Source organism: Hyla sarda, chromosome 11 (assembly GCF_029499605.1).
Source record: "Hyla sarda isolate aHylSar1 chromosome 11, aHylSar1.hap1, whole genome shotgun sequence".
Classification (NCBI taxonomy): Eukaryota; Metazoa; Chordata; class Amphibia; order Anura; family Hylidae; genus Hyla; species Hyla sarda.
In genome coordinates, this window is record NC_079199.1 from 24,390,631 (window position 1) to 24,418,222 (window position 27,592).

At 41.1% G+C, this 27,592-nt stretch overlaps 1 protein-coding gene across 4 annotated transcripts in view; it reads right to left on the reverse strand.

Annotated features, from left to right (window-relative positions):
- MAPKBP1 (mitogen-activated protein kinase binding protein 1) overlaps positions 1-27,592 on the reverse strand; it is a 204,878-nt gene that overhangs the window by 150,944 nt on the left and 26,342 nt on the right. For all 4 annotated transcript variants that reach the window (XM_056545871.1, XM_056545868.1, XM_056545869.1 and 1 more), the window contains exon 2: positions 22,245-22,636. In XM_056545871.1, coding sequence (XP_056401846.1) covers positions 22,245-22,364 — 120 coding nt within the window. In that variant the 5' untranslated portion in view covers positions 22,365-22,636. The remainder of the gene's footprint in view (positions 1-22,244; positions 22,637-27,592) is intronic.

The following is a 27,592-nucleotide window of genomic DNA, read 5'->3' on the forward strand; positions in this document are numbered from 1 at the left end:
TTGACGTCTCTAGGACATTTTAAAAGTTTAGCTAATTTTTTTAAATTTTTTTTTAAATTGGCGTCAGATACAGCGAGGAGAAAAGCTTGGCTCAACAACTCACTCTGCCATTTGCTGCGATCTCTGTCTCACTGCAGGAAAGACTCTATAGACTTATAATGGAACCAGTCTCCTGCTGCGACAAAGAAGAAGCAAGAAGCCAGGGAGTGAAGCGCTCAGCCGAGAATTGTTTCCGACTAATAAACTATCGGGGGGGGGGGGGGGGGGTTTAAAGGGGTTATCCAGGAAAAAAAAAACTTATTTATATATCAACTGGCTCCAGAAAGTTAAACAGATTTGTAAATTACTTCTATTAAAAAATCTTAACTTCAGATGCTCATAAGTACTGAAAGGATTAAGGTTGTTCTTTTCTGTCTAAGTGCTCTCTGATGACACGTGTCTCGGGAACCGCCCAGTTTAGACGCAAATCCCCATACCAAACCTCTTCTAAACTAGGCGGTTCCCGAGACACGTGTCATCAGAGAGCACATAGACAGAAAAGAACAACCTTAACTTCAGAAGCTCATAAGTACTGAAAGGATTAAGGTTTTTTTAATAGAAGTAATTTACAAATCTGTTTAACTTTCTGGAGCCAGTTGATATATAAATAAAAGTTTTTTCCTGGATAACCCCTTTAACGAACCATTCAAAAGTTTTGATAGGTCTGTAAAAAACCTTTGCGTGTCCTAAAGTGAGAGTTTCCATTTAAGTCAACACAAATATCATTCGCACTCCTGTATATAAAAACTGTTGGAGGTTCTAAGGCTGTGATCACACAGCCGATCCAAGCGGAATCCGGCGGAAAAATTCAGCTCAAAAACTCAGTTGCAGCATTGAGTCCCGTTGCTTTAGTGGAGATTCTGCTGCATTGTGTACACTACAGAATTTTAAGGGGCGAAAACATTTGCCGCAAAAAAACAGATTTCGCCTAAGGCAGAAAGAACGGAGATGTCAATTCTTCCTGCGGAATTTTCTTGTAAATGCATTGCCGTCTATGAAGACGCCATACTTCTAAATATCAGCATGTTCTGCTAGCACCCGCCCATAGATTTTCCCGCGTATGAACACAGCCTTGGAGCTGAGGATACAACAAGATAAAAAGTACCAAACATGGAGTCAGACATTTTATTATGTGTCTAGGAAAATGGGCATGGCTAAAAAGGGGTCAGAAAATGAACCTATATATGAACCTAAATATATGCAATTATTTTTTGCAGAAAATATTGGTGTTATGAATGGCAGCCATAACCATAATTTTCCCAGGACTCGAGCGCCATTTTTATCAATTTTGTATAATTTCTTTAATTTTTGACAAATGCTAAAAGAATGCTTAGAACGACACCATTGACTAACGTCCCTTGACCGTGTTAGCTTGAAATAAAATAAAAAAAATTTACACACACAAATATAATACTAATAATAAATTATATATTTATATTATAAGTAGTAAAAAGTACAAACGTTTCCCGCAATTTCAAAATCAAAGCGTAACTGCGTTTATGATCATAGAAGCTCAATTATGACCTGAAAGGGCAGCAACGCCCAAATCCCACCCAGCAGCTAATGCCAAGAGGGGGCAATTTGTGGTAGTTTAAAAAGGGGAACAGACTGGATGCAGAATCAGCAAAAATATACTGTGGAGAACTGCTGCACCTTCACAACTACATAATGGGTTTTGTACATGGGATCGGCATGGATTTTGCTTTATTTACATGTAACTCCTAAGGGCACTGAAAAAAAAAATATATAGTCTAAAATTTGCTTTTACGTTCAGGAAATTAGGTTATGAACGAAGGCCGGGATGGATGGGAGCTCATAGTTCCTCTTCATTGTTGCAGAATAAGTCATCCATAAAACGTCTAATAAAAATATGTTACACACAATATATATATATATATATATATATATATATATATATATATATATATATACACATATACATACATATATATATACACACACACACCGTATATACTCGAATATAAGCCGAGTTTTTCAGCACGATTATTCGTGCTGAAAACGCCCCCCTCGGCTTATACTAGAGTGAACTCTCCGCCTGTCAATTCCTTCTCAGTGGTCTTCAACCTGCAGACCTCTAGATGTTGCAAAACTACAACTCCCAGCATGCCCGGACAGCCATCGGCTGTCCGGGCATGCTGGGAGTTGTAGTTTTGCAACATCTGGAGGTCCGCAGGTTGAAGACCACTGGAAGGATTGACAGGCGATGATGATGAAGGGGGGGGGATTATGACAAGGGGGATGATGACAGCGTGATGATGACGGGGGTCTGGATGATGACGGGGGTGATAATGACAGGGGGATGATGACGGGGGTCTGGATGATGACATGGGGGAGATGATGTATTTCCCCACCCTAGGCTTATAGTCGAGTCAATAACTTTTCCTGGGTGTTTGGGGTGAAATTAGGGGCCTCGGCTAATATTCGGGTCGACTTATACTCGAGTATATACGATATATATATATATATACGATAGATATATATATATATATATATATATATATATATATATATATATATACACACACACACATATTATATATATATATATATATATATATATATATATATATATATATATATACATATACACATATACATACACATATATACATACATACATACACAGTCATGGCTGTAAATGTTGGCACCCATGAAATTTTTCTAGAAAATGAAGTATTTCTCACAGAAAAGGATTGCAGTAACACATGTTTTGCTATACACATGTTTATTCCTTTGTGTGCATTGGAACTAAACCAAAAAAAGGGAGGAAAAAAAAAAAAAGCAAATTGGACATAATGTCAGACCAAACTTCAAAAATGGGCTGGACAAAATTATTGGCACCCTTTCAAAATTGTGGATAAATAATAATTGTTTCAAGCATGTGATGCTCCTTTAAATTCACCTAGGGCAAGTTAACAGGTGTGGGCAATATAAAAATCACACCTGAAAGCAGATAAAAAGGAGAGAAGTTCACTTAGTCTTTGCATTGTGTGTCTGTGTGTGCCACACTAAGTATGGAGAACAGAACAGAACTGTCTGAGGACTTGAGAACCAAAATTGTGGAAAAATATCAACAATCTCAAGGTTACAAGTCCATCTCCAGAGATCTAGATTTGCCTTTGTCCACAGTGCACAACATTATCAAGAAGTTTGCAACCCATGGCCCTGTAGCTTATCTCCCTGGGCGTGGACGGAAGAGAAAAATTTATGAAATATGTCAATGCAGGATAGTCCAGATGGTGGATAAGCAGCCCCAAACAAGTTCCAAAGATATTCAAGCTGTCCTGCAGGCTCAGGGAGCACCAGTGTCAGCGCGAACTATCCATCTGACACAGACATAAAAAAAACAAGACTACATTTTGCCAAAATGAACTTGAGTAAGTCAAAATCCTTCTGGAAAACGTCTTGTGGACAGATGAGACCAAGATAGAGCTTTTTGGTAAAGCCCATCCTTCTACTGTTTGCTGAAAACGGAATGAGGCCTACAAAGAAAGGAACACAGTACCTACAGTGAAATATGGTGGAGGTCCAATGCTGTTTTGGGGTCGTTTTGCTGCCTCTGGCACTGGCAATGTGTACAAGGCATCATGAAATCTGAGGATTACCAACGGATTTTGGGTCGCACCGTACAGCCCAGTGTCAGAAAGCTGGGTTTGCGTCCGAGATCTTGGGTCTTCCAGCAGGACAATGACCCCAAACATATGTCATAAAGCACAGAGAAATGGATGGCAACAAAGAGCTGGAGAGTTCTGAAGTGGCAGCAATGAGTCCAGATCTAAATCCCATTGAACACCTGTGGAGAGATCTTAAAATCGCTTTTGGGAAAAGGCGCCTTCCAATAAGAGAGACCTGGAGCAGTTTGCTAAGGAGGAGTGGTCCAACATTCCGGCTGAGAAGTGTAAGAAGCTTATTGATGGTTATAGGAAGCAACTGATTTCAGTTATTTTTTTTCCTAAGGGTGTGCAACCAAATATTAAGTTAAGGGTGCCAATAATTTTGTCCAGACCATTTTTGGAGTTTGGTGACATTATGTCCAATTTGCTTTTTTCCTCCATTTTTTGGTTTAGTTCCAATACACACAAAGGGAATAAACATGTGTATAGCAAAACATGTGTTACTGCAATCCTTTTCTGTGAGAAATACTTCATTTTATAGAAAAATTTTAGGGGTGCCAACAGAGAGAGAGACACAGAGACAGATACAGAGAGAGAGAGAGAGAGACACAGAGACAGATACAGATACAGATACAGAGAGAGAGAGAGAGAGAGAGAGAGAGAGAGAGAGAGAGAGAGAGAGAGAGAGAGAGAGAGAGAGAGAGAGAGAGAGAGAGAGAGAGAGAGAGAGAGAGAGAGACAGATACAGAGAGAGAGAGAGAGACAGAGACAGAGACAGATACAGAGAGAGAGAGAGACAGACATAAATATATATATATATATATATATATATATATATATATATATATATATATATATATATATATATATATATATATATATAGCTGTTACATTACTTGTACTTCTACACTATGTAACTATTAATGTTATCCATGTAAAGAATTCTCTGATCAACAGTATTACTGGATCATAACAGATCTTTGTTACTATTTAACTCATGTTAAATTATGTTCTTTTTAGGTTTATTGAAAAAAAAAAAATAATAATAAATAGGAAAATTTTATATATATTTATTTATAGTATTACAACATACACCATCAGAATTATATTGGAAAACCTAAATAGAGAGTTTCCCAATAGAGATGAGCGAACTTACAGTAAATTCGATTTGTCACGAACTTCTCGGCTCGGCAGTTGATGCCTTATCCTGCGTAAATTAGTTCAGCTTTCAGGTGCTCCGGTGGGCTGGAAAAGGTGGATACATTCCTAGGAAAGAGTCTCCTAGGACTGTATCCACCTTTTCCAGCCCACGGGAGCACCTGAAAGCTGAACTAATTTATGCAGGAAAAGGCATCAACTGCCGAGCCGAGAAGTTCGTGACGAATCAAATTTACTGTAAGTTCGCTCATCTCTATTTCCCAATCAGAGTGCCTCCATCTGTTGCAAAACTACTACTCCCAGCATGTCCGGACAGCCAAAGGCTGTCCGGGCATGCTGGGAGTTGTAGTTTTTCAACAGCTGGGGGCACTTTGGTTGGAAAACAATGACCTAATGTCAAACACAAAGGGGGATATAAATGGTGATACAATCTATAGCCCTAACCAGTCCCCACCAATACAAGGGTATGGGTTACTTAAAAAAAAATAAAAATAAAAAGTGGTGTTTTTTATAAATAAAAAAATTAAAAAGAAGGAACAAAAATTATACGGCATTTGGGTTGAACATGATGAGTTTACAAGTCAGAAACGAGTTCACAAAGTTAACAAGCATTCCAATCCACGTGGTCACGAGCCTGACCAAACGTACGTGCCGCGGGCTGAGAAGATAACAAGATGGCCGCTACATCATCTTTTATTCAATTATGAGCTGTAAATCCAATTCACTAAAGTAGCAAATCACCTTCTTCACCTCTTATGGTTATAAAACACCATGCAAAAGGGGAACATTTGTTAAAATGTAATGAATGATTATATACTGTATGGGATTATCTAAACAGGATTGTAGGATCCCGAGAGGAAAACAGCACATCATAGGTAAAGAGTACAGCAAAATAGAATTAAAAAGGTGCTGCTCATAAAATTACCAAATCGGGGAGAGAAAGTAAATAAAATATGGGTAGGTGTAGAAAATAATATAATATATGTATAAAAATATAATCTCCATACACAAGTATTTTTTAATTGTTTTAATTTTTTATTGTTATAATTATAATTTTATTATAAACAATTATTATCTAGAGCAATAATTATAATTTATTAGTTATTTTTTATCGTAATAAATTAATTGTAATCGTTATAATTAAAGGGGTATCCCAGGCCAAAACTTTTTTTTATATATCAACTGGCTCCGGAAAGTTAAACAGATTTGTAAATTACTTCTATTAAAAAATCTTAATCCTTCCAATAGTTATTAGCTTCTGAAGTTTTCTGTCTAACTGCTCAATGATGATGTCGCGTCCCGGAGCTGTGCATGATGGGAGAATATCCCCATAGGAGCTGGACAGCTCCCGGGACATGGGTCATCAGAAAGAAGTTAGACAGAAAACAGCAACTCAACTTCAGAAGCTAATAACTATTGGAAGGATTAAGATTTTTTAATAGAAGTAATTTACAAATCTGTTTAACTTTCCGGAGCCAGTTGATATATAAAAAAAAAGTTTTTGCCTGGAATACCCCTTTAATTGTTATTTTTGTTAAATAAGAAGAGGACAGCACTGGAAAAAAAAAATAACACATTGTTTTCATATTTTTTTAGCCTCTGGTATCCAGATTCATCACTATTTTTTACATACCTAATATTTGGTTGACTATTTGTACTAAAAATTGTATCCAATCTGTATATCTTTAACAAAATTGAGGGGGGGCAATTATGCAAAATTGGGTGCAATTGCTACAGTCAGGATTTATGAAGCTTTTTAGTCATCTTTTTTGCTCTATGGGGAGATTTATCAAAACCTGTGCAGAGGAAAAGTGGTGCAGTTGTCCATAGCAACCAATCAGATCGCTGCTTTCATTTTTAAAGAGGCCTGGGAAAAATGAAAGAAGCGGATTGGTTGCTATTGGCAACTGCACAGGTTTTGATGATAACAACCCCCCCCCCATAGAGCAAAAAACATGACTAAAGCTTCATAAAGCAATCGGATTGGTTGCTATGAGCAACTGGTCAACTTTTCCTCTGCACTGGTTTTGATAAATCTCCTCTTAGGTGAGTAAAATTGTCTGAAATGTGTGGGCCCTGCCTCAATCACAACGGGGGTCCTTGGTCTTCCAGTTAGCGGCAGTCTCACATAAGATTTGCCATAGCTAGTGATCGGCGAGTAGGCGCTTCCCGTAGGTCAAATCTAAAGTACGAAACTCTACAAAGCTTCTTCTGGTGCCCCCCCTGCTCCAAGTTACATAGATGCCTTCGACGACTGTCATACCCATTGTTCTTATGGTGCCGCCTTTAGATATCGCTTGATAAAAAGGTCACAGTCGGACCGAAACATCGCACGCACAATTGCTAAATTCTTTTGAGATTTAGCATTAAGGTCACACGTGCCATATTTTGCTGCTGCATATTTTCGTACCCACTGAAGTCAATGGGTAGCAAAATCAGCTGAAGAAAATACGCAGCAAAATGTGACCCTAGTCAATAAGCATCGAACAACATGTTGCTACACTTGCTGACCTCAGCCCACTGAAGGGTTCACCTTAGTAAACTTTAGCACCGACAGCCTGATTACAAAACCAGGTGCAGTGATCAAATGCCACACCTCAGTCAGAGGATTCATGGGAAACGTTGGCTTTCTAGAACCACTTCAGTGATTAACTTACAAACATCCCGAGTGCTTCTTTAAAGGGGTACTCTGGTGGAAAACTTTATTTTATTTTTTTTATCCACTGGTGCCAGAAAGTTAAACAAATTAGTAAATTACTTCTAATTTAAAAATCTGTTTAACTTTCTGGAACCAGTTGATTTAAAAGGAGTACTCCGCTGCTCAGCATTTGGAACTGTTCCAAACGCTGGAGCCGGCAGCTCGTGACATCATAGCCCCGCCCCCTCAATGCAAGTCTATGGGAGGGAGCGGGACAGCCGTCACGGGGCTATGATGTCACGCTGTCAGTGTCGGCTCCAGCATTCAGAACAGTTTGTTCCAAACGCTGAGCAGCGAAGTACCCCTTTAAGTATAAAGAGACAGAAGCATCCGAAGGTTATTGGCACTGACCAAATACTGCATTTTGTAGAAATGTTCCCATATTTCCTCTCTTTTAATGACAAGGATGAGACTTATGTGGATACAACGGCAAATACACAAAGAGTGTCCCTTTAAGATGGATTTTAAAGATCCGCTGAGCCATATGTTGAGCAGGGAGCGGTGTGTGCATTATGCATGGCTCCTTAGTTACCTGTCAGCATTCTGTACACTCTGGAGACTGCAGTAGAACGTATGTCTGGTAACTCCCAGCCGTGCCTTGTTACACTGCGATGGCTAAAATAACGGCAAGACGCGATATGCAGCAGAGTGACGAGAGGAAAGCACATCTGCACTATGGTTACATTCACACGTACCACATCCGATGCAGAATTCGTGCTATTAAAGGAGAACTCCGGCGAAAAGTAATTCATACCCTATCGACAGGATAGGGGATAAGTAACCGATCACTGGAGGTCTGACCACTGGGACCCCCTGCAAACTCTGGGATGGGACCCTGGCTCCCGGGGGTCCTTTTGGCTCTCCCATAGAAATGAATGGAGCACGTGCCGGCTGCAGCATGCTCTCCTCACTGAGTGCCAGGTCTCATCCCAGAGATCATGGGGGGGGGGTCCCAGCGGCTGGACCACTGCGATCAACTACTTATCACCTATCCTGTGGATAGGGGGAATAGTAAAATTTTTTGCCGGAGATAAATAGTTGAACACAAAATCAAATCCTCATGTACACTAGATAAATAAAAGATAAAAAAAGGTGTGCACAACTAGTATACTAGCAAAGTTGCGCAAGCAGAGTTATTTTGCGTTTCGACTTTTTTTGCGCTATTTTAATGTCTGCACTGGCTTTGCCGTTTTTCTTTTTTGTGAACTCCCAGGAGGCATGGTTATGCCACTAAATTGACTACTTACACAATAAAAATGATTTTTTTTTCTTGCAATTTTTTTTTTTCTTTCAGTGGACCGTCTCACAAATTTATGAATTAAGCATGTACAAAATAACAAAGAAAAAAAATCTGCACTCATGATACATTCCCTGCAAAAAGTCTTCTCAAATAACTACTACTTAGTAGTTATTAATAACATTATAGTAATAGGATGTGTAGGTCAAACTTAAAGTTTATGAACCCCCCTGGAGCCAGAAATGAATTGGGTGTAACCAATTTAATTCAAATTTTTTTTTGGCTCAGCACCATGTGGTGGCACATAACACACCTATGGCTTGGTAATAAAGAACTGTGGGAACTCGGCGAACTGCTGTAGAGGCCACGGGGGATGCACTAAAAAACCATTAATATGTTACCCTTAAAGGGGTTATCCAGGAAAAAAACTTTTTTTTATATATCAACTGGCTCCAGAAAGTTAAACAGATTAGTAAATTACTTTTATTAAAAAAAATCTTAATCCTTTCAGTACTTATGAGCTTCTGAAGTTGAGTTGTTCTTTTCTGTCTAAGTGCTCTCTGATGACACCTGTCTCGGGAACCGCCCAGTTTAGAAGAAAATCCCCATAGCAAACTTCTTCTAAACTGGGCGGTTCCCGAGACACGTGTCATCAGAGAGCACTTAAACAGAAAAGAACAACCTTAACTTCAGAAGATCATAAGTACTGAAAGGATTACGTTTTTTTTAATAGAAGTAATTTACAAATCTGTTTAACTTTCTCTCCAGTTTAAGGGTATATCCCCTAGATTGTTTTTCCTAATTAGAGACAGGGGCAGCCATCTTGCCAGAGCCATTTAACATATTTAGAGCAGTGGTCTCAAACTGTGGCCCTCCAAATGTTGCAAAACTTCAATCCCCAGCAGCCCGGACAGCCAACTTCTTAAAGGGGTACTCCGCTGCTCAGTGTTTGGAACAAAATGTTCCGAATGCTTAGAGCCGGCGCCGGTAGCTCGTGACGTCATAGCCCCGCCCCCTCAATGCAAATCTATGGGAGGGGGCGTGACAGCCGTTCACGCCCCCTCCCATAGACTTGCATTGAGGGGGGCGGGGCTATGACATCACGAGCTACCGGCGCCGGCTCTTATTCGGAACATTTTGTTCCAAACGCTGAGCAGCGGAGTACCCCTTTAACTAGTGTCCCTAAAAAATGGGACTTCACTTAGTACAGCAAAAACAACCTCCACAAAGCCTTTCATACAGCTAAGGGCACCATCAAAACTAGTGGTCATCTAATAAGGTCATGGACACATACTACACAACCTATACAAAGTACAGTCTGCACAGTGGTCAGGGCAGGTAATAGGTGATGTAAAGCCAGCCGCACCCTAAGCAAACCACAAAGGCAGATTGGGGGGGGGGGGGGAATAGCCATAATTTCATTTGTAGCACTTCTAAAATTGTGAAAATTGCCCAAAATTTACACCTTAGCAACTGGTTGTTAGTAAGAATGATATCAAAGCCCTTTATGGATGTCAGTGGCATGTGACATTTTTATGGGCCTATCCAATAATAAGCAACAATAAGAAATTTACTTGTGATGTAGATTTGCAGCAAGTCAATTGCTATTGTAGAAAGTTTTGTATTTTATCAAATTTTTTTTTTTTTTTAAAAGGATGTCTCGATACCAGACATTTGTACTTGTACAAGTGAAAAAGTCCTCGATACCCATAGACTATATGGAAAATAAATAAATAAAAAAGTTGCTCTGTTATCCGAATAATGCAGGACTGGATAACGAAGCGAAGGAGAAGGTCCAGCACCACTAATAGAGCAGAGAATGCAGAGATACAGAGGCCCCAGCACAGGAGGGGAGGGGAGTGGGATTTATTAATTTTCTATTGGGGGGGGGGGGGGGGGGATTCCCCTAAATACTGGGGGCTTTAACCTCATAGGAGGGGGATTATCTACTTGCTTATCTTTTGGGGGCATCTACATTAAGGAGGAAGGTTCCCCATCTATTCATGCTTTTACCTATTAGGGGGATTCTCTACCTTCCTAGGGCTTCTACCTGATTTGGGTGATCTACTGGAGCTTCTATATTATTTATTATTAATAATAAAATATTACTACTAATGGTAATATTTTATTATGATTAGTAGTAATATTTTATTATTATTAATAGTAATATTATTAATAGTAATATTTTATTATTTATTAATAGTAGTATTATTAATAGTAGTAGTAGTAATATTTTATTATTATTAATAGTAATATTATTAATAGTAATATTTTATTATTTATTAATAGTAGTATTATTAATAGTAGTAGTAGTAATATTTTATTATTAGTAGTAGTAATATTTTATTATTACTACTACACTACTATTAATAAATTAATAAATTACTAATATAATTAATAATAATAATAATAATAATAATGTAATAAAAAAAAAATGGGGGGGGGGGGGGGGGGGGGGGTTCTATTCCCTGCCTAATTACTGACAGCTTCTACCTAAAAGGGGGGGAGGAGGGGATTATCTACCTAACTATTGCTGCCTTCTACCTAATAGAGGGAAGAGGGAGGTTCCAAAAGATCCCTTACGGCCAGTATGCCATAGCTATCCCTGTCTGCAAGACAACACAAAAAAAAAAAACTCAAATACGGTAGTAGAAATACTGTAACGTAATAGGCTAAAAAGTCCCACTGTAATAAAGTTTTTTCTATTATATATTCTTTTTCCCAGTATAAAAGTCTAACACTGTTGTACTGTAGGCTTTGATAATGGGGGGGGGGGGGGGGGGGGGGGGGGGGGGGTTGCATTACCCTTATAAAAAACATTATCCCTTTTCAACCAGTCGAATCCACTTTTGGAGTATAATGTTTATGCAGGTCCTGGAACACCCAGAGAAAAGGGCTGGCCAGAACTCCGACAATATTTATTCTAAATCAGAACAGTTCAGATGTGAGGAGAGAAAGCGGCATCCTCTTATCTGCCAGACGCCAACTGGGCTCGTTTTTCGTATAAAAACACACTTTTGTTGGAAGTCGGGTCCACCTGCTGCAGTCATTACTCTAAACCAGTTTTTGCCAACCAGGGTGCCTCCAGCTGTTGCAAAACTAAAACTCCCAGCATGCCCGGACAGCCAAAGGGCTGTCCGGGCATGCTGGAAGTTGTAGTTTTGCACCATTCCAAGACACCCTGGTTGGGAAAGGCTGATCTAAACAAATGCAAAGTAAAATAGAGTCAATATATATATGGACTTGTTTGGCATACAGCTATTCCTCCTAACCATACACAAGCACACTCTGCTTGGTTGAGCATGCACGTGTTCTCATTAGGGAAAGTGGAATAAGCTGTTGACAGACAACCTGACAGTCTGTTCCACGATGGAAGTAAGAAGGAGGGTCGGCTCCTGCTGAGGAAGCGGGTGGCATTTCAAGCCGTTCACATGCCGGCCGGCTCCCAGTAGAATTAAATCACATCACTGTAATTTCAATGCCGGCCAATCAGGGCTCCGGCAGGGAGTATGAAATTAAAACTCAGACGTTCTATTCTTTACATCACTGGCTGGCTGGGGAGCATGTCGCCCGCTTACCTGGTTTATAAATTAGGATCGCAGCAGGTCTTAGGAGTGAGACCCGGTGCGATCGGTCCCTCAGCACCTGTCCTGTACTATTACCCTCATCATGGAACAGAGTGTTCCATGATGGGAGTAGTAGTACCCCTCAGCTGCGGAATGCTTTTTCACCATTATGAAAAAATAAAATAAAAACCACATATGTTTTTTTACAATAAACACTTTTTCATAGGATTTTGTCAATTTTTTATTCCCAGTTTTTTTTTTTTTTTGGGGGGGGGAACATGCAAGACCGTATTGCAAAATCATGATGTGAATGTAGCCTTAGGTAGAAACCCCCAGTAGGTAGGGAATCACCCTATTAGGCTGAAGCCCCAGCAGGTAGGGAATCTTCCCCTCCCATTATGTAGAAGACCCCAGTAGTTAGGGAATCAGGATGCCCCCCCCCCCTCCTCATTAGGTTGGTTTGTAGGGAATCCCCCCTATTAGTTAGAAGGGGGAATTCCATGGCTTACTTATGGGAGCTTCAAACAGTGCTCACACACCTGTGAGATCAGGTTAAGGTCTCCAAAACACCCCTAAACCAGAGTATTTAGAGTGAATTTATGTCTAAAACCTTCAGTCATTCCCAAATCACGAAACCAAACTCCAGTCTTATGTCACTTAGGGAACAATCCTGAGTGATACATACCTCCCATCCACCATTTTATTAGAGAAGATAGAATTTTTTTTTTTATTATATACACACACACATACACATATATATATATATATATATCATATATCTATATATATATATATATCTATATATATATCATATCTCTCTCTCTCTCTCTCTCTCTCTCTCTCTCTCTCTCTACACACACACACACACACACACACACACATATACACACACACACACATTGGTGGAGATTTATCAAAACTCGTGCAGAGGAAGTGTGGTGCAGTTGCCCATAGCAACCAGTCCGATTGCTTCTTTCATTTTCCACACGCCTCTTTAGAAGCCTGTGGAAAATGAAAGAAGCTATCTGATTGGTTGCTATGGGCAACTGCACCACTCTTCCTCTGCACAGGTTTTGATAAATCTCCCCCGTTGTATATATTTTACACATATACATACACACACATATATACATACACACACACACTGTATATATTTTACACATATGTACACACACACACAGTATATATTTTACACATACACACACACACTGTATATATTTTACACATATACATACACACACACACACACTGTATATATTTTACACATATACATACACACACACTGTATATATTTTACACATATACATACACACACATTGTATATATATTTTACACATATACATACACACACACACACATTGTATATATTTTACACATATACATACACACACACATTGGCCCTCATTTACTATTCTAAACCCGACCTCTTTTATCGGGTTTTTTTGTCGCATCTTTGTCTGCGCCATGTCGCAGACATCGTGCGCCAATCTGCGATACTATGCGACATTTTTTCCCGACGGACCCGATGTGGATTCTCCCAAACCCGAAAAAAGGGGCGTTACCCGACATTTCTGAGCTTTCCCACGTATTTATTAAGGTTTCCAACCCGAATTTGTTGAATTGTTGTGGATTTTTTTCCCGACAGCTCAGAGGAGTTGGAAACCAAAACCTACAAAACCCACGTGCGACAAATAGGATGCAACATAATAATAAATACCAGGGGGAAAAAGCAGTCGGGGTAAGAAAGCAAGATAGACTTACAACCCGATTTTCTTAGTAAATGAGGGCCATTGTATATATTTTACACATATACATACACCCACACTGTATATATTTTACACATATACATACACCCACACTGTATATATTTTACACATATACATACACCCACACTGTATATATTTTACACATATACATACACCCACACTGTATATATTTTACACATATGTACACACACACATACTACATATGTCCCCAAAAAAAGTCAGTTAAAGGGAGAGTTCAAGCTCTCAGATACTAAACTCTTTGGCTATTCTTCATATCTATGAAATCTTACCTAGATAAGACTGTTTAAAGACGTTTGTACAAGTAAGGAAACCATCCAGCAACACAGCCTTAAATACACCGACAATGTTTTGCATTTTCTCAGCAGGCATGGCAACAGAGTAACTAGTACCAAATATACACCAACCAGCAACAACATAAAAAAGGTTTCTCTGGCCTTTTAAAACCTGGGGAATATGGAGGAAAAATAAAAAATAAATAAATAAAAATGTAGGTTTGTGCACATTTTGACCAGCATGAGCTAAAAATGTGCATCTGGGGCAAAAAATATACTGTAAAATATTTCTATCAAGGGGGGGGGGGGGGCACTCAAGACACCGAAGTATTGATCATACATAAAAAGTGGGCCTAAGGAGGTAATGGTAATATCAGAATTACCATTGGGGACTATATGCATGTAATGATGTTCATCCAGTAGTGCATAAGAAGCCAAAATGTACCCCTTTTAGCAGTTAACCCCTTTTTGTCCTGGTTGACCCAGATATTGAGGTACCACAGTACTAAGGTAGGACATCCTTCTTTTACATGCTCTAATTGTTCTCAATGTACTGGACACCATGACTAGAGACAGAGCTGGTGGCAGGAGAATTCCATCAGTTTATGAACAGTCTTGTTTTATTGCTCATTGGCCTGTAAGTATCTTTAGGTCTCCATAGTAGCATTTCCCCACTATGGTGCCTCCAGCTGTTGCAAAACTACAACTCCCAGGAGTGTGATCAATTAGTTTTCTTAAATTTGACCCTATAGCACTATATCCCAACCAGGTTGCCTCCAGCTCGTGCAACACTACAACTCCCAGCATGCCCATGGAGTTGTAGTTTTGCAACAGCTGGAGGCACCCTGGTTGGGAAACACTGCTATAAAGGCTCCATAGAAGTAAAGTGTGAAGAAGTGAGTAAAACATGAGGTGCAGAGCTTGAGACAACATCCTGCACATCTAAAAAAGAGCATGAAAGGACAGCCAAGGCTGAAAACGCTGAAGAGGCTATTCTACAGAAGAGGACGGAATGACTCCCGGCTGACATCTTAATAAGTTCATGCTGTCGCTGCTACGCTATGTCCAAATCTCATTGGCCCTGCGGAGAAATTGAGCATGGACCACAGTGGGGGAAAGTTTTTACTACCATCTTTAAATTAAAAAAAAGCATCACAAAAATAAAAAAGCGTCTCATGGAATTCCTATCACCACTTGGACAGTACACCCCAATGAAGCAGAGTTTACTATGACGCCATCTTTAATTGAACGCAGCTGCCACACAGAGCGAGACGGAATCGCCTGCCCACAAAAGAGAATTCAATATGCAAAAGTCACGATGCTGCTGAATTTCATTAGCTTGTATGGAGATAACTCGAATGAGGACTTTAAAAGGGAGAAGGTTTGCTGTTAAAATATGACGGTGCTGCTGATAAAGCCGGAGCAGATTGTGATCTATATAGCGTTCATTGTAGTCCGATAAACCGACTCTATTGCCAAAAGTCAAAGATCTGCCTTAAAAAAGAATGCAACATATACTACGGAGTATGCATAATAGTAAAGCTATTCATAAAAGCTTTACGTGTAAAACAGCACGTTCATCTAACACTGGTAGGGACAGACTAAAGGTAGGACATGATACATAAAGAGTCCAAGAGATTGTCCTTTAAAAGGAGTACTCCGCCACTAGACATGTTATCACCTATACAAAGTTGGGGGGGGGGGGGGGGGGGGGGATCTCCACCACGGCACCCCAGTCATCCAGTGCACAGAGCGAACTCCGCTACATGCTGGATGATGGGCGACCACAGCCGCCACGCCCCCTCTATTCATGTCTATAGGAGGAGGCGTGATGGCTGTGTACTAGCTGTCACACCCCCCCTCCCATATACATGAATAGAGGGGACGTGGCGTGACTTAAACACAGACGCCCCAGGCTTCTACGTTCATGAATTCACGGATATTGGGGGGGGGGGGGGTCCCAGCGGCCGGACCCTGTGATCAGACAGGTTATAATAGGGGATAACATGTCTAGGGGCAGAGAACCCCTTTAAGGGTGTATTCACATGTACAGGAGATTTCAATGTAAACTAAATAAATATATGCCCAGGACACTGTACGTGTGAACATAGGGTCACACTTGCCGTATTTTGCAGCTGCATAAAATATACAGCATAATGCAGCACGTGTGAAATGAAGAAAAAAAAGGATCCAGCTAGAGATGAGCGAACTTACAGTAAATTCGATTAGTCACGAACTTCTCGGCTCGGCAGTTGATGACTTATCCTGCATAAATTAGTTCAGCCTTCAGGTGCTCCCATGGGCTGGAAAAAGTGGATACAGTCCTAGGAAAGAGTCTCCTAGGACTGTATCCACCTTTTCCAGCCCATGGGAGCACCTGAAAGCTGAACTAATTTATGCAGGAAAAGGCATCAACTGCCGAGCTGAGAAGTTTGTGACGAATCGAATTTACTGTAAGTCCGCTCATCTCTAGATCTGGCTCCTGGACAAACAATATCCAGTAAAACTTAGCGTTTATTTGTGCACGTTAAAAATGGTATGCCACCATAGCGGCAAGTAACGTGTCACTCAAAAACAGGGGGTGAAACGCCAACAGCGTTTCACTCCCTGTTTTTATTGAGTGACATGTCACTTGCCGATATGGTGGCATACCATTTTTAACGTGCACGAATAAACGCCAAGTTTTACTGGATAATGTTTTTTCCGGGAGCTGGATCCTTTTTTTTTTCTTCACTTCTCTGCATCTACCAGGAGAAAGCAGTCCCTGCATCTGTGCCTCCGGACTTTAATATTGGTGCCTGCAGCGCATGAAGACTCTGCGACCTGATCTACTACTACCACCTATTTTTTGTACACAGCACGTGTGACCCTACCCTAAAACTGTAGGTTATGAACCATTGGTGGTTAAGCTGGATTAATTTAGGACATAATTGATCATTAAAAAAAAAAAAACGAACGTAGTCACTAGTTGACTACATTTAGTCTAGTAAGACCAATGTGCAAACCACTGGGAGGCCTGTATAGGTATCCCGCGCTTGTGCCAGCAATGTTTATTAAAGCGCACGCGCGGGGAGTCCCCCCCCCAAAAAAAACAAGCCCTCATATGGCTCTGTAAATGGAAAAATAGGAGTTATGCCTATTATAGGGCAAGGAGAATTAAACAAAAATGCAAAAATACTAATACAGTGATCCCTCAACTTACAATGGCCTCCACATACAATAGTTTCAACATACAATGGTCTTTTCTGGACCATTGTAACTTGAAACCAGACTCAACATACAATGCTATGGAATCTGCGAAACGTGTCAATGGCTGGAAGAACCAACCAATCAGAATGGGCATTCACTGGTAAAACCCCTGTATTCCAAAAGTGCCTGCACTGACTGGTGTCTGGTAGCGCCCCCTACAGTACAGGGAGGTATTACATGTTCTGTACACTTTACCTGTACCAGGGTTAGCTGCTCCTTTGGGCATCAGGTGAGGGCGGCTCCATTTTCCTTTTTAGGACATTCTGTACAGGACCCTGAAGAAGCTTCTGTCCTCTACATAGACCAGTGTTTCCCAAAGCGGGTGCCTCCAGCTGCTGCAAAACTACAACTCCCAGCATGCCCGGACAGCCGAAGGCTGTCCGGGCATGCTGGGAGTTGTAGTTTTGCAACAGCTGGAGGCCCCCTGGTTGGGAAACACTGAAATAGACAGTGATTACAGCTCCCAGCAGATCTTTCTTACTTTTATATATAAGGATTTGCTTTATCTATATTAGTTATCTACTTATTTTTCTTTAATCCTCACTTTTTCCTATTTTTGAAGAACATTTGGGGCTTCAGAACCAATTCCCAGATTTCCATAGAGTTCTAGTCTCAACATACAATGGTTTCAACATACAATGGTCATCCTGGAACCAATTAATATTGTAACTTGAGGGACTGCTGTACAGACTTTTTATTTTTATTTATTTTTTTACAGACTATTTTGGTTAAAATTATTTTCTTGTACCAGGCTCCATTTTAGTCCCTTGGACATGTATTTTATTTCATTTTTTTAAATAAAATTTCCATAACCCTGCTTACTGATTCTGCCTAATAATGGACCTCCATATGCCCAAATAGAGCAAATAGTGAGGGGGTTGGCGAGACGGAATCTATCTGAAGGCTTTGTATACATTTGCTCTAGGGGAGGCTATTCTTATATGACATATGACTCTACATTGGCTCCACAGCTCCAATAACAAGTCAGCGGCAGTAAAAGCCTTCATGTGCATTGTGAATGCTGGCGGCAGCGTCTGGTGAACGTGTAAACACGTACGGCTTTGTAGTGGCTCCCCACGCTATATTAGCTCCCATCACGCAGGTTTTATTTAATGACATTTATGTACGCTCACCTCAAGTGAACCGTGAAGAGGAATCGCTGCTGAAATAGAGCAACTAGAAACAGAACTAGAGAAGAACGTCTGTATACGTGACAGATATACAGTAGAGATGAGCGAACTTACAGTAAATTCGATTCCTCACGAACTTCTCGGCTCAACGGTTGCTGACTTTTCCTGCATAAATTAGTTCAGCTTTCAGGTGCTCCCGTGGGCTGGAAAAAGTGGATACAGTCCTAGGAGACTCTTTCCTAGGACTGCATCCACCTTTTCCAGCCCACCGGAGCACCGGAAAGCTGAACTAGTTTATGCAGGAAAAGTCAGCAACCGCCAAGCTGAGAAGTTTGTGACGAAGCGATCCGACATCTTATCCCCTATCCTTTGGTTAGGGGATAAGATGTCTAGCGGTGGAGTAACCCTTTAAAGATGCTTAAAGGGGTACTCCACTGGTGGGCGTACTGACGTCTCGAGGGGGGTGTGACCAACCCCCGCAGCATTCACACAGCGTTCGGAACTAAATGTTCCGAACGCTGGTCAGTGGAGTACCCCTTTAACCAGGCTGATATTATATCAGTCACCAAACTGACAATACCAGATGTCATAGTGAAGCAGTCTTTGGTTGGGTGAACCCTTGTAGAGCATTATGCGTGCTCCGAACGGGGACTCCTACTCTCATCAGGCGTGCACAAGAGCCGCTACCGGAGAGGATCCGGTTCATCCACATAACACACAGATGGCTCGTTGACTTCTAGGAGAGCCAACTACCCGTGGCTGCTGCCTTCTCCTGCCGATACACCAAGCTGCTGTTTACAGATCTTTTCCCTTTTTCTAATAGAAAAGACTGGCACGGCAAGCATGGGCAGATGTCTCCCAGACAATGACTGTGGAGGAGACATCTGCCCATCTATGTCCACCTCGAATCAACAACAAAGGCTTCTCCTCAGATTTTGGCCGCAGGAACCTTATACAATACGAATAACAACTGTGCGACAGGAGACCATACGGGCGATGCTTAGTCGCAAAAACCAAAAGTATTACTTTTAAAAGGGTTGGATATTATTAGACAAAAATATAAAAAAAAAAAAAAAAAAAAAGATTAGATAAATAAATTTGCTATTTAGGATTCTAGGAGATCTGGGTGACTAATGTCCGAAATGTAAACCCTCTTTAATACTTCCCCAAAAAGTTTATGAGAATATGAATAATTTATTTATATATATATATATATATATATATATATATATATATATATATATATATATATATATATATATATATATATATATATATACATACACACATATATATATATACACATACACACACACAGATACACACACACACGTCAAACTCTGCATAAAAAAGAAAAAAAGTGAATAGTATATTTCCTGTCGCTCCGTAACATTTTTTTTCTCTATTCTTGGGATAATATAGTTATTTTTATTCAACTTTTTTCCGTGAAGTTTTCTGAGATGTCAACATTTGCTATTTATACCGTATGACAATACGTCAACTGTTCACCAAATATGTCCGCAACTTCTGAATGGAAACTTATTGGTAGAGATGAGCGAACTTACAGTAAATTCGATTCTTCACGAACTTCTCAGCTCGGTGGTTGCTGACTTTTCCTGCATAAATTAGTTCAGTTTTCCGGTGCTCCCGTGGGCTGGAAAAGGTGGATACAGTCCTAGGAAAGAGTCTCCTAGGACTGTATCCACCTTTTCCAGCCCACCAGAGCACCTGAAAGCTGAACTAATTTATGCAGGATACGTCCAACTGCTGAGCCGAGAAGTTTGTGACGAATCGAATTTACTGTAAGTTCGCTCATCTCTAGTTTCAACATACAATGTTTTTTTTCTGGACCATTGTAACTTGAAACCAGACTCAACATACAATACTACAGACAGTCTAGTTCTGTAAAACGTGTCACAACTGGAGGAACTGACCAATCAGAATGGGCATTTTACTGGTAAATCGCCTCTATTACTCAAGAGCATGCACTGACTGGCTGTCTGGTAGCGCCCCCTACAGTACAGGGAGGAACTACAAGTTCTGTACTACTCCTTACCTGTGCCAGGCTTAGCTGCTCCTTTGGACACCAAGTAAGGGTGGCTCCATTTGGGACACTGTATAGGACCCTGAAGAAGCTCCTGTCCTCTACATAAACCATTGTTCCCCAACCAGGGTGCCTACCAACGGCTGTCCGGGCATGCTGGGAGTTGTAGTTTTGCAACAGCTGGAGGCACCCTGGTTGGGAAAACACTGACATAGACAGTGATTACAGCTCCCAGCAGCTCTCTCTTACTTTTATATGTAAGGATTTGCTTTATCTGTATTAGTTATCTACTTATTTTTCTTTAATCCTCACTTTTTCCTATTTTTTGGATGACATTTTGGGGGGTTCAGAACCAATTACCAGGTTTCCATACAGTTATGGTCTCAACATACAATGGTTTCAACATACAATGGTCGTCCCAGAACCAATTAATATTGTAACTTGAGGGACCACTGTATTTTTTTTTTTACTTATTGGGGTAAACTACTTAATGGGGTCATCTACCTAATACCTGGGGGCTTCTTCCTACTAAAGGTGGGGGGGGGATCCCTTCCTACAGGGGGCTTATAGCTAATAGGGAGATTCCTTACCTACTGGGGACTTCTACCTAATGGGGGGTGGGATTCCCTATCTAACTACTGAGGACTTCTACCTAATAAGGTGGGGGGGGGGGTATATCTTAATAGGCAGGGTTTGTTTTGAAATTCCACTGCAGCGGTGAGTCCTATTGCTGGCAATGGGATTCTGCTGCACAATGAACACTATGGAGTTTTTTCGAGGGACTTTCCACTCGGAAAATCTCCTAAAAAAATTCCGCCAGAACATATAACTTACATCTTCCTATGTCATTCATGTGTATCCTCCTTTGCCAGTCCTGTATTGCTGGGACTTGTCGTTTTGGAATAGTTGGAGGTACAGTGTTTGGATAACTCTTTCTGCAGCAGTGTTTCCTTCAGCTGTGTGCCTACAGCTTTTGCATAACTACAACTCCCAGCATGCCCAGACATCATTTAACTGTCCAGGCATGCTTGGAGTTGTAGTTTTGCAACAGCTGGAGGCACATGGTTAATAGAACTCTGTGATACAGCAGTGTTGCTGCAGGCTGTGTTCCTCCTGCAGCCTTGTCAATCCGCCATCTCCTGTCCATGACCCTTGGACACCCTCCTGCTGCTGTGGGATTCATCAGTGTACCAGGAGGTATGGGGACCCCTAGTGGTGAGATCTTCAAAGACAGTTTTCTTTAATAAAATGTGAACATTTTTTAAAGAAGTATATTAGAAAAACAATGGTTATACCAAGATGTACAAACTATAAAAACTTTTTATAACTGAAGTGCCATCAGAACACCTCTAGCCCCAACCTAACAGAACGCAACACATCGACTGGTGCCGTATGATTGTGGAGAAGCAGCTGTAACCCATGCACTCACCTTGCTACCGATATCTTCCTTCCTGGCCCCAGGCTTGTGTCTTCTGAGCTTTATTGAAGGCGAGCGCAGCAGATTTTTCAGGCGACTGGTTATAGTGCTTCCGGCTTCCACTGTAGCCATAGTTTAAAGTGTTTAAAAATAAAAAAAATAAAAAATTCTTCGTTTTATTAAAAAATAAGTTAAAACAAAAATTGCACTTTCCTTCCATGCACCAGACAAAAATCAGTCCTGCTGCATTGTCACATGGTGCACACGGTTTAGGCACAGCGCCACTGTGCCCGTCAGCATGGGCTGCTGATGCCAGTGTGACTTCCCATACCGCTGGCTTTTGTTACGGAGAGGAGGATGGGCTGGGTGGAGGGAAGCGCTGTCAGATCCTTCACACAGGCAACCTGAAATAACAGAGAGAAGCAGACGTTAGGAGGGCTGAGAAAGGGGATTTATGGCTGTGCCGTGCAGGGCAGGCAGCAGGAATCATGGGAGACGGAGCTTTACAACCCATGTGAAAAAAAAAATGCAACAACTATACGGAGTAATTGAATGCGGTAAATAACCCGGCAGACAAGTGCACAATGCAGGCATGTGCTGGGCGCCCCTGATCGCCCCTTTGTTGGCTGGGCACACAGCAACTAGTGCGAAAGCAGCAAGTTAAGTAACACAGTAACCCACACCTTAAAGGGGAAGTTCAACAATTTGGTGTTGCAAAACTACAACTCCCAGCATGCTGGGAGTTGTAGTTTTGCAATAGCTGGAGGCGACCTGGTTGGGGAACACTGGTATAGACTAAAGATTGATCTAGCACTGAGCGGCCTTGATCAAACTGCGGAATCCGTCGCAAGAATTCCACTCGGAAAATCCATTGCAACAGAGTTCCATTGTTTTCAATGGGATTCTGCTGCACAGCGCACATGGCGGAATTTCTGCAGGTGGAACATCTTGCCACGGAATTTCCTTTCTGCGAAATCCGAGCGGAAATGCAGTGTCCTCTAAGGAGATGCTGCATTTCTGAGCGGTCCTAGAGGCATCCACGGTCTGCAGAATGTTCGCCGCTAGAAATTTCCTGGGCAGACATTCTGCAAAAAAATAAAAAATAAAGTCTGCTGTATGAACATACCCATAATATTTTTTTTTCAGAAATACGAAATTGACTGGACCCAATTTGAGATGAGAGGAAAAAAAACAAGAAAAACAAAATTAAAACACCATTGTACTCACCCCAAAGTTTCATTAGTGAGTAATGTTTTCCAGCCCATAGCCAATTTGATAAAAAAATAAAAATAAAATAAATTATGGTAAACCCCATTATAGGCTTTTGGTCACCTTTGGGTGTTTTATTGATTTGCATGTATTATACATGTTCATTTTGCACTTTAAGGCTTCTGCAGCTTATAATGTATATAACAACAATATGCAACAAAGTCGTTTGATGGCGCTCAAGGTCAATTCCGTCAGACGGCTCAGTCTCTAGACAACTTTTATTTGATCACACGAAAGACAGAAGCGGCCAAAGTCTGAGCTGTCAGAGAACCTGTCTGACGGAATTTACACTGAACGGCGCTCAGCAGACTTCAGTGTATTTTAGTGCATGCAAGCTGCAGAAGAAAAAAACGCTGCAATAGTCTTATTAAAAGCTAATTATGAAAATAAAATAACTCTCAATTGTTAGATGGTCATCCTGCTTCCCCAGAAACTATAATGGCTGATTCTTTCTACCCCCAGCAGGGGTTGTCACCCACCTTTTTCGTAACCCCGACTGGCAACCTGTCTAGTTATTTAGTATTTCAGGACTGGATAATTTTCACATCTAAGCAAAACAGACAATGAGGAGTTTGAGAGAGTGTAAAGCAATGTGTCTCAAGCTGCTGCAAATCTACAACTCCCAGCATGCTGGGAGTTGTAGTTTTGGAGCAGCTGGAAACACAAGGAGAAGTTTCACGCTGAAAAAACTTATCCAAAGGACATGTCCCACTCGATGTATCTCTATGGGAGAGGCCATAAAGATAGTTGTCGGCCACCGCTTCGAGCAGGGCTCAACATGCTCTGTTCCCGGGGAGAGCTGGGGTCCTGGGCAGGAGATGCCAGCGGACGGAGGCCACGCGATCTAAAACATACCCCTTTTCTCTTGGATAGGGGATAAGTTTTTTTTGTACAATACATCTCTTACCCATACAAGCGGAGATAGTTATGGCTGTACAGGCATGCTGGGCGCTGTAGTTTTGCAACAACTGGAGGCACCTTGGTTGGAAAACACTGATCTACCCTATTGCTTTAGAATGTCTGTTTATCTTGTAACATATTATTATTAATGAAGATGTACATTATTGATCTATATAGGTTTTTTGTTTGTAATTTATAAATATATATATTGTAAAACCACATACAGACAAAGACTATGCATCACATACACTTCTATGGGGTGGGGGGCATGTATTCTTTCTTTACCAGTTTTTTGGTGTGGTACAGATAAGCACAGTATGCAGAACTTTGTTATACTACACTATATATATATATATATATATATATATATATATATATATATATATATATATATATATATATATATATATATATATATATATATACACATACATACACACATATACACACACACACACACAGCCAATTGTTCAAAAGTGGCAAACTTCTGACCTATACCTCAAACATATATACCAAAACAAGACCAATTCGGCAATGTTGAATACGTTCTTATCGTATACAGTTAGGGTATGATTGCTAAGGTTTGCATAGGTTGAAACATAAAATAAAATAAAAAATAAATAAATGTAAAACACTTCACCAACATCCTATATAACACACTGTAGTAACTTGAGAAGTGCAAAAAAGATGTCCATGCTGAAACTGATCCCGTCCCCCTATCGCCCGCTGCACTGTAGTCCTGTATTGTTTGGGTAATGTGACCTTGGACATCCCCGATAATAAGATCGCCCTGTCATCTGTCACTCACCGAGGATCCCGGTAAATAATGAATATCAAGCAGATCGGCACCCTGCGCACGCTCCCCCCCCCCCCCCTTTGTTCTCTAGTGACACGTAACCTATTGACTGGTCACAATGCTGTGCATTCCCCATGACCCTGTATACACAGCCTTTTATTCCTATGTACACAGAGTCAAGGCACAGAAGTGTACACAGGGCACTGTACAAACACTCCGTACTGCTTTATATACAGTATATTCTGCTTTAACCCCCCCCCCCCCCTTCTACCATGTATCACCTATCTAGTAGATGGGTGATAAATTATAGAGGGGGGGGTCACCCAGGATAAAGTAAAACATAACAGCTATACATCTAAAAAAACAGTGCCACACCTGTCCTCAGGTTGTCTGTGGTATTACATCTCAGCTCCAATTACTTCTATGTATATGAGCTGCAATACCACACATGACCTGAGAACAAGAGTGGTGCTGTTTCTGGAAGAAAGTAGCTTCGTTTTTCTGATCCTGGCTAACGTTGTGGTGCGCCACGGGGTGTGAAGTGAGGTGTATGGGGCAGGTGTTGTAGCCCAGGGGCAGATGGTGTTATCCCCTAAAATGTTTGTGACGCCAGGGCATGGTTATACCGAGAACCACCCGAATGGTAGCACCGCTAGTCCTAGTTAGGCAGGGCAAATAAGAGTCCAAGGCCAGGTCAGGGTTGACGGTAGCTTTTCTGAGGTAGACAGATGGTACAGTCTTTACAGCTAGGCCAGGATCCCAGAGAGGTGACCGGTAACACGAGGGACCTCGCAGCTTGCTGGGACTTGCAGTGACTTTGACAGACTTTAGGATAGCCACGCTGACTATTATAGACTTGACTGAAGACAGTGACAGCAGACAGAGATGACTTGACTTACTGACATGTGGCTGTAATTTAGGCTTGAGGCCTCCAGATGTGCTGGACACTGACCCTGAGACGTCTGGACTGGACTTGACCTCAGCAGAGAAGAGCAAAAGAGACAGATTGCAGCATATAAAGGGGGCTGAGCAAGGAGCCCATAGGTCAAGCTGCAGGTAACCTGGTGCTCTCTGGGTAACAAACATGTGAATTTAAAATGTGACCACATTATCATGTGACTAACTCAAAGGTCCTCAAAAGGTCCTTATACATAATACATATAACACTATGGGGGAGACACTGCAGGGACTCAACCTGACAGGGCCTACGTACAGTACAGGACCATATCCCGTACTGGGACCTCATAATGTCTTAAAGGGATACTCCACCAATTTAAACTTTATCCCTATCTGCAAGATAAAAGGATAAGTGTCCGATAATGGAGCTGTGTTTCGGCTCTGCCGGAGATACCTGAGGACAGTGCTCGTGTATCTCCAGCGCTCCTATAGAGGATGCATGAAACTTGTGCTGACGTCCGTCACTTCAAAAAAACCGGACCTATGGGTGGAGGGTTATTATCCTCAATTTATTTACATTTGATCACTAAGTGATCACTAAGACCCTAAATTTACCACCCATCAAATGATATCTAAAATATAACTTTTATTCCTTGCCATAAACATTAAAATTTAAAGTGGGTTTGTCTCCGGTAGAGATTATAGTCAATGCATGATACTACATGCTATTGTATGTATGTCTGCATTGCTGTGGCTGCAGTCCACAAGCAAAATTGTTGGGACTCCACTCTATATTAAAAACTGTCACACACTACCCCACCCGACGTTTCACCACAACCTGTGGCTTTATCAAGGGCTATGGGGTCAATGGCGACGTCCGTCACTGGCATCTATTGTGCTTTATTGGACACAAGTCCAGCTTTAGCTAAACTACAATTCCCAGTGTGCCCGGACAGTCTGGGAGTTGTAGTTCCGCAACAGCTGGAGAAACACAGGTTAAAGACCACTGACCTATAGAAAACAATGGGCCCAAGAATAGGAAATTACAGCACAGAAAGATGGTGCCCAGTTCTGCTCATAGCAGGGAGTTGTCCAAGAGGTCGGAGCACAACCCCCCCCCCCCCCCCCATCAGGTACCCCTTTCTTGTGAGAAGTAGTGGAGCGCCCCTAAATTTGCTAATCAGCTGATTCAGGCAAGGTAGCACAGTGTTAGCAAGGTCCGTTAGGTCGCACTCACATGACGATTCTTTGTATAATATATATATTTTTTTTTTTGTGTCAAACGTATTGTTAAAACAGATGCAAAAAAATTAAAATAAGATCAGATGAGGCTACAAACCCCATCTATCAGACAGGAGGTAATACGTTTTTTATTAGTCTTTCATGTTTCTGGATCTTTCTAGACAGTTCTGAAGCTTCAGCACGGGTTAAAAAAAATAAATAAATAAAAATAAAAAAAAGTGTACAATATAACAAATCAAAACATACAGCGATGGAA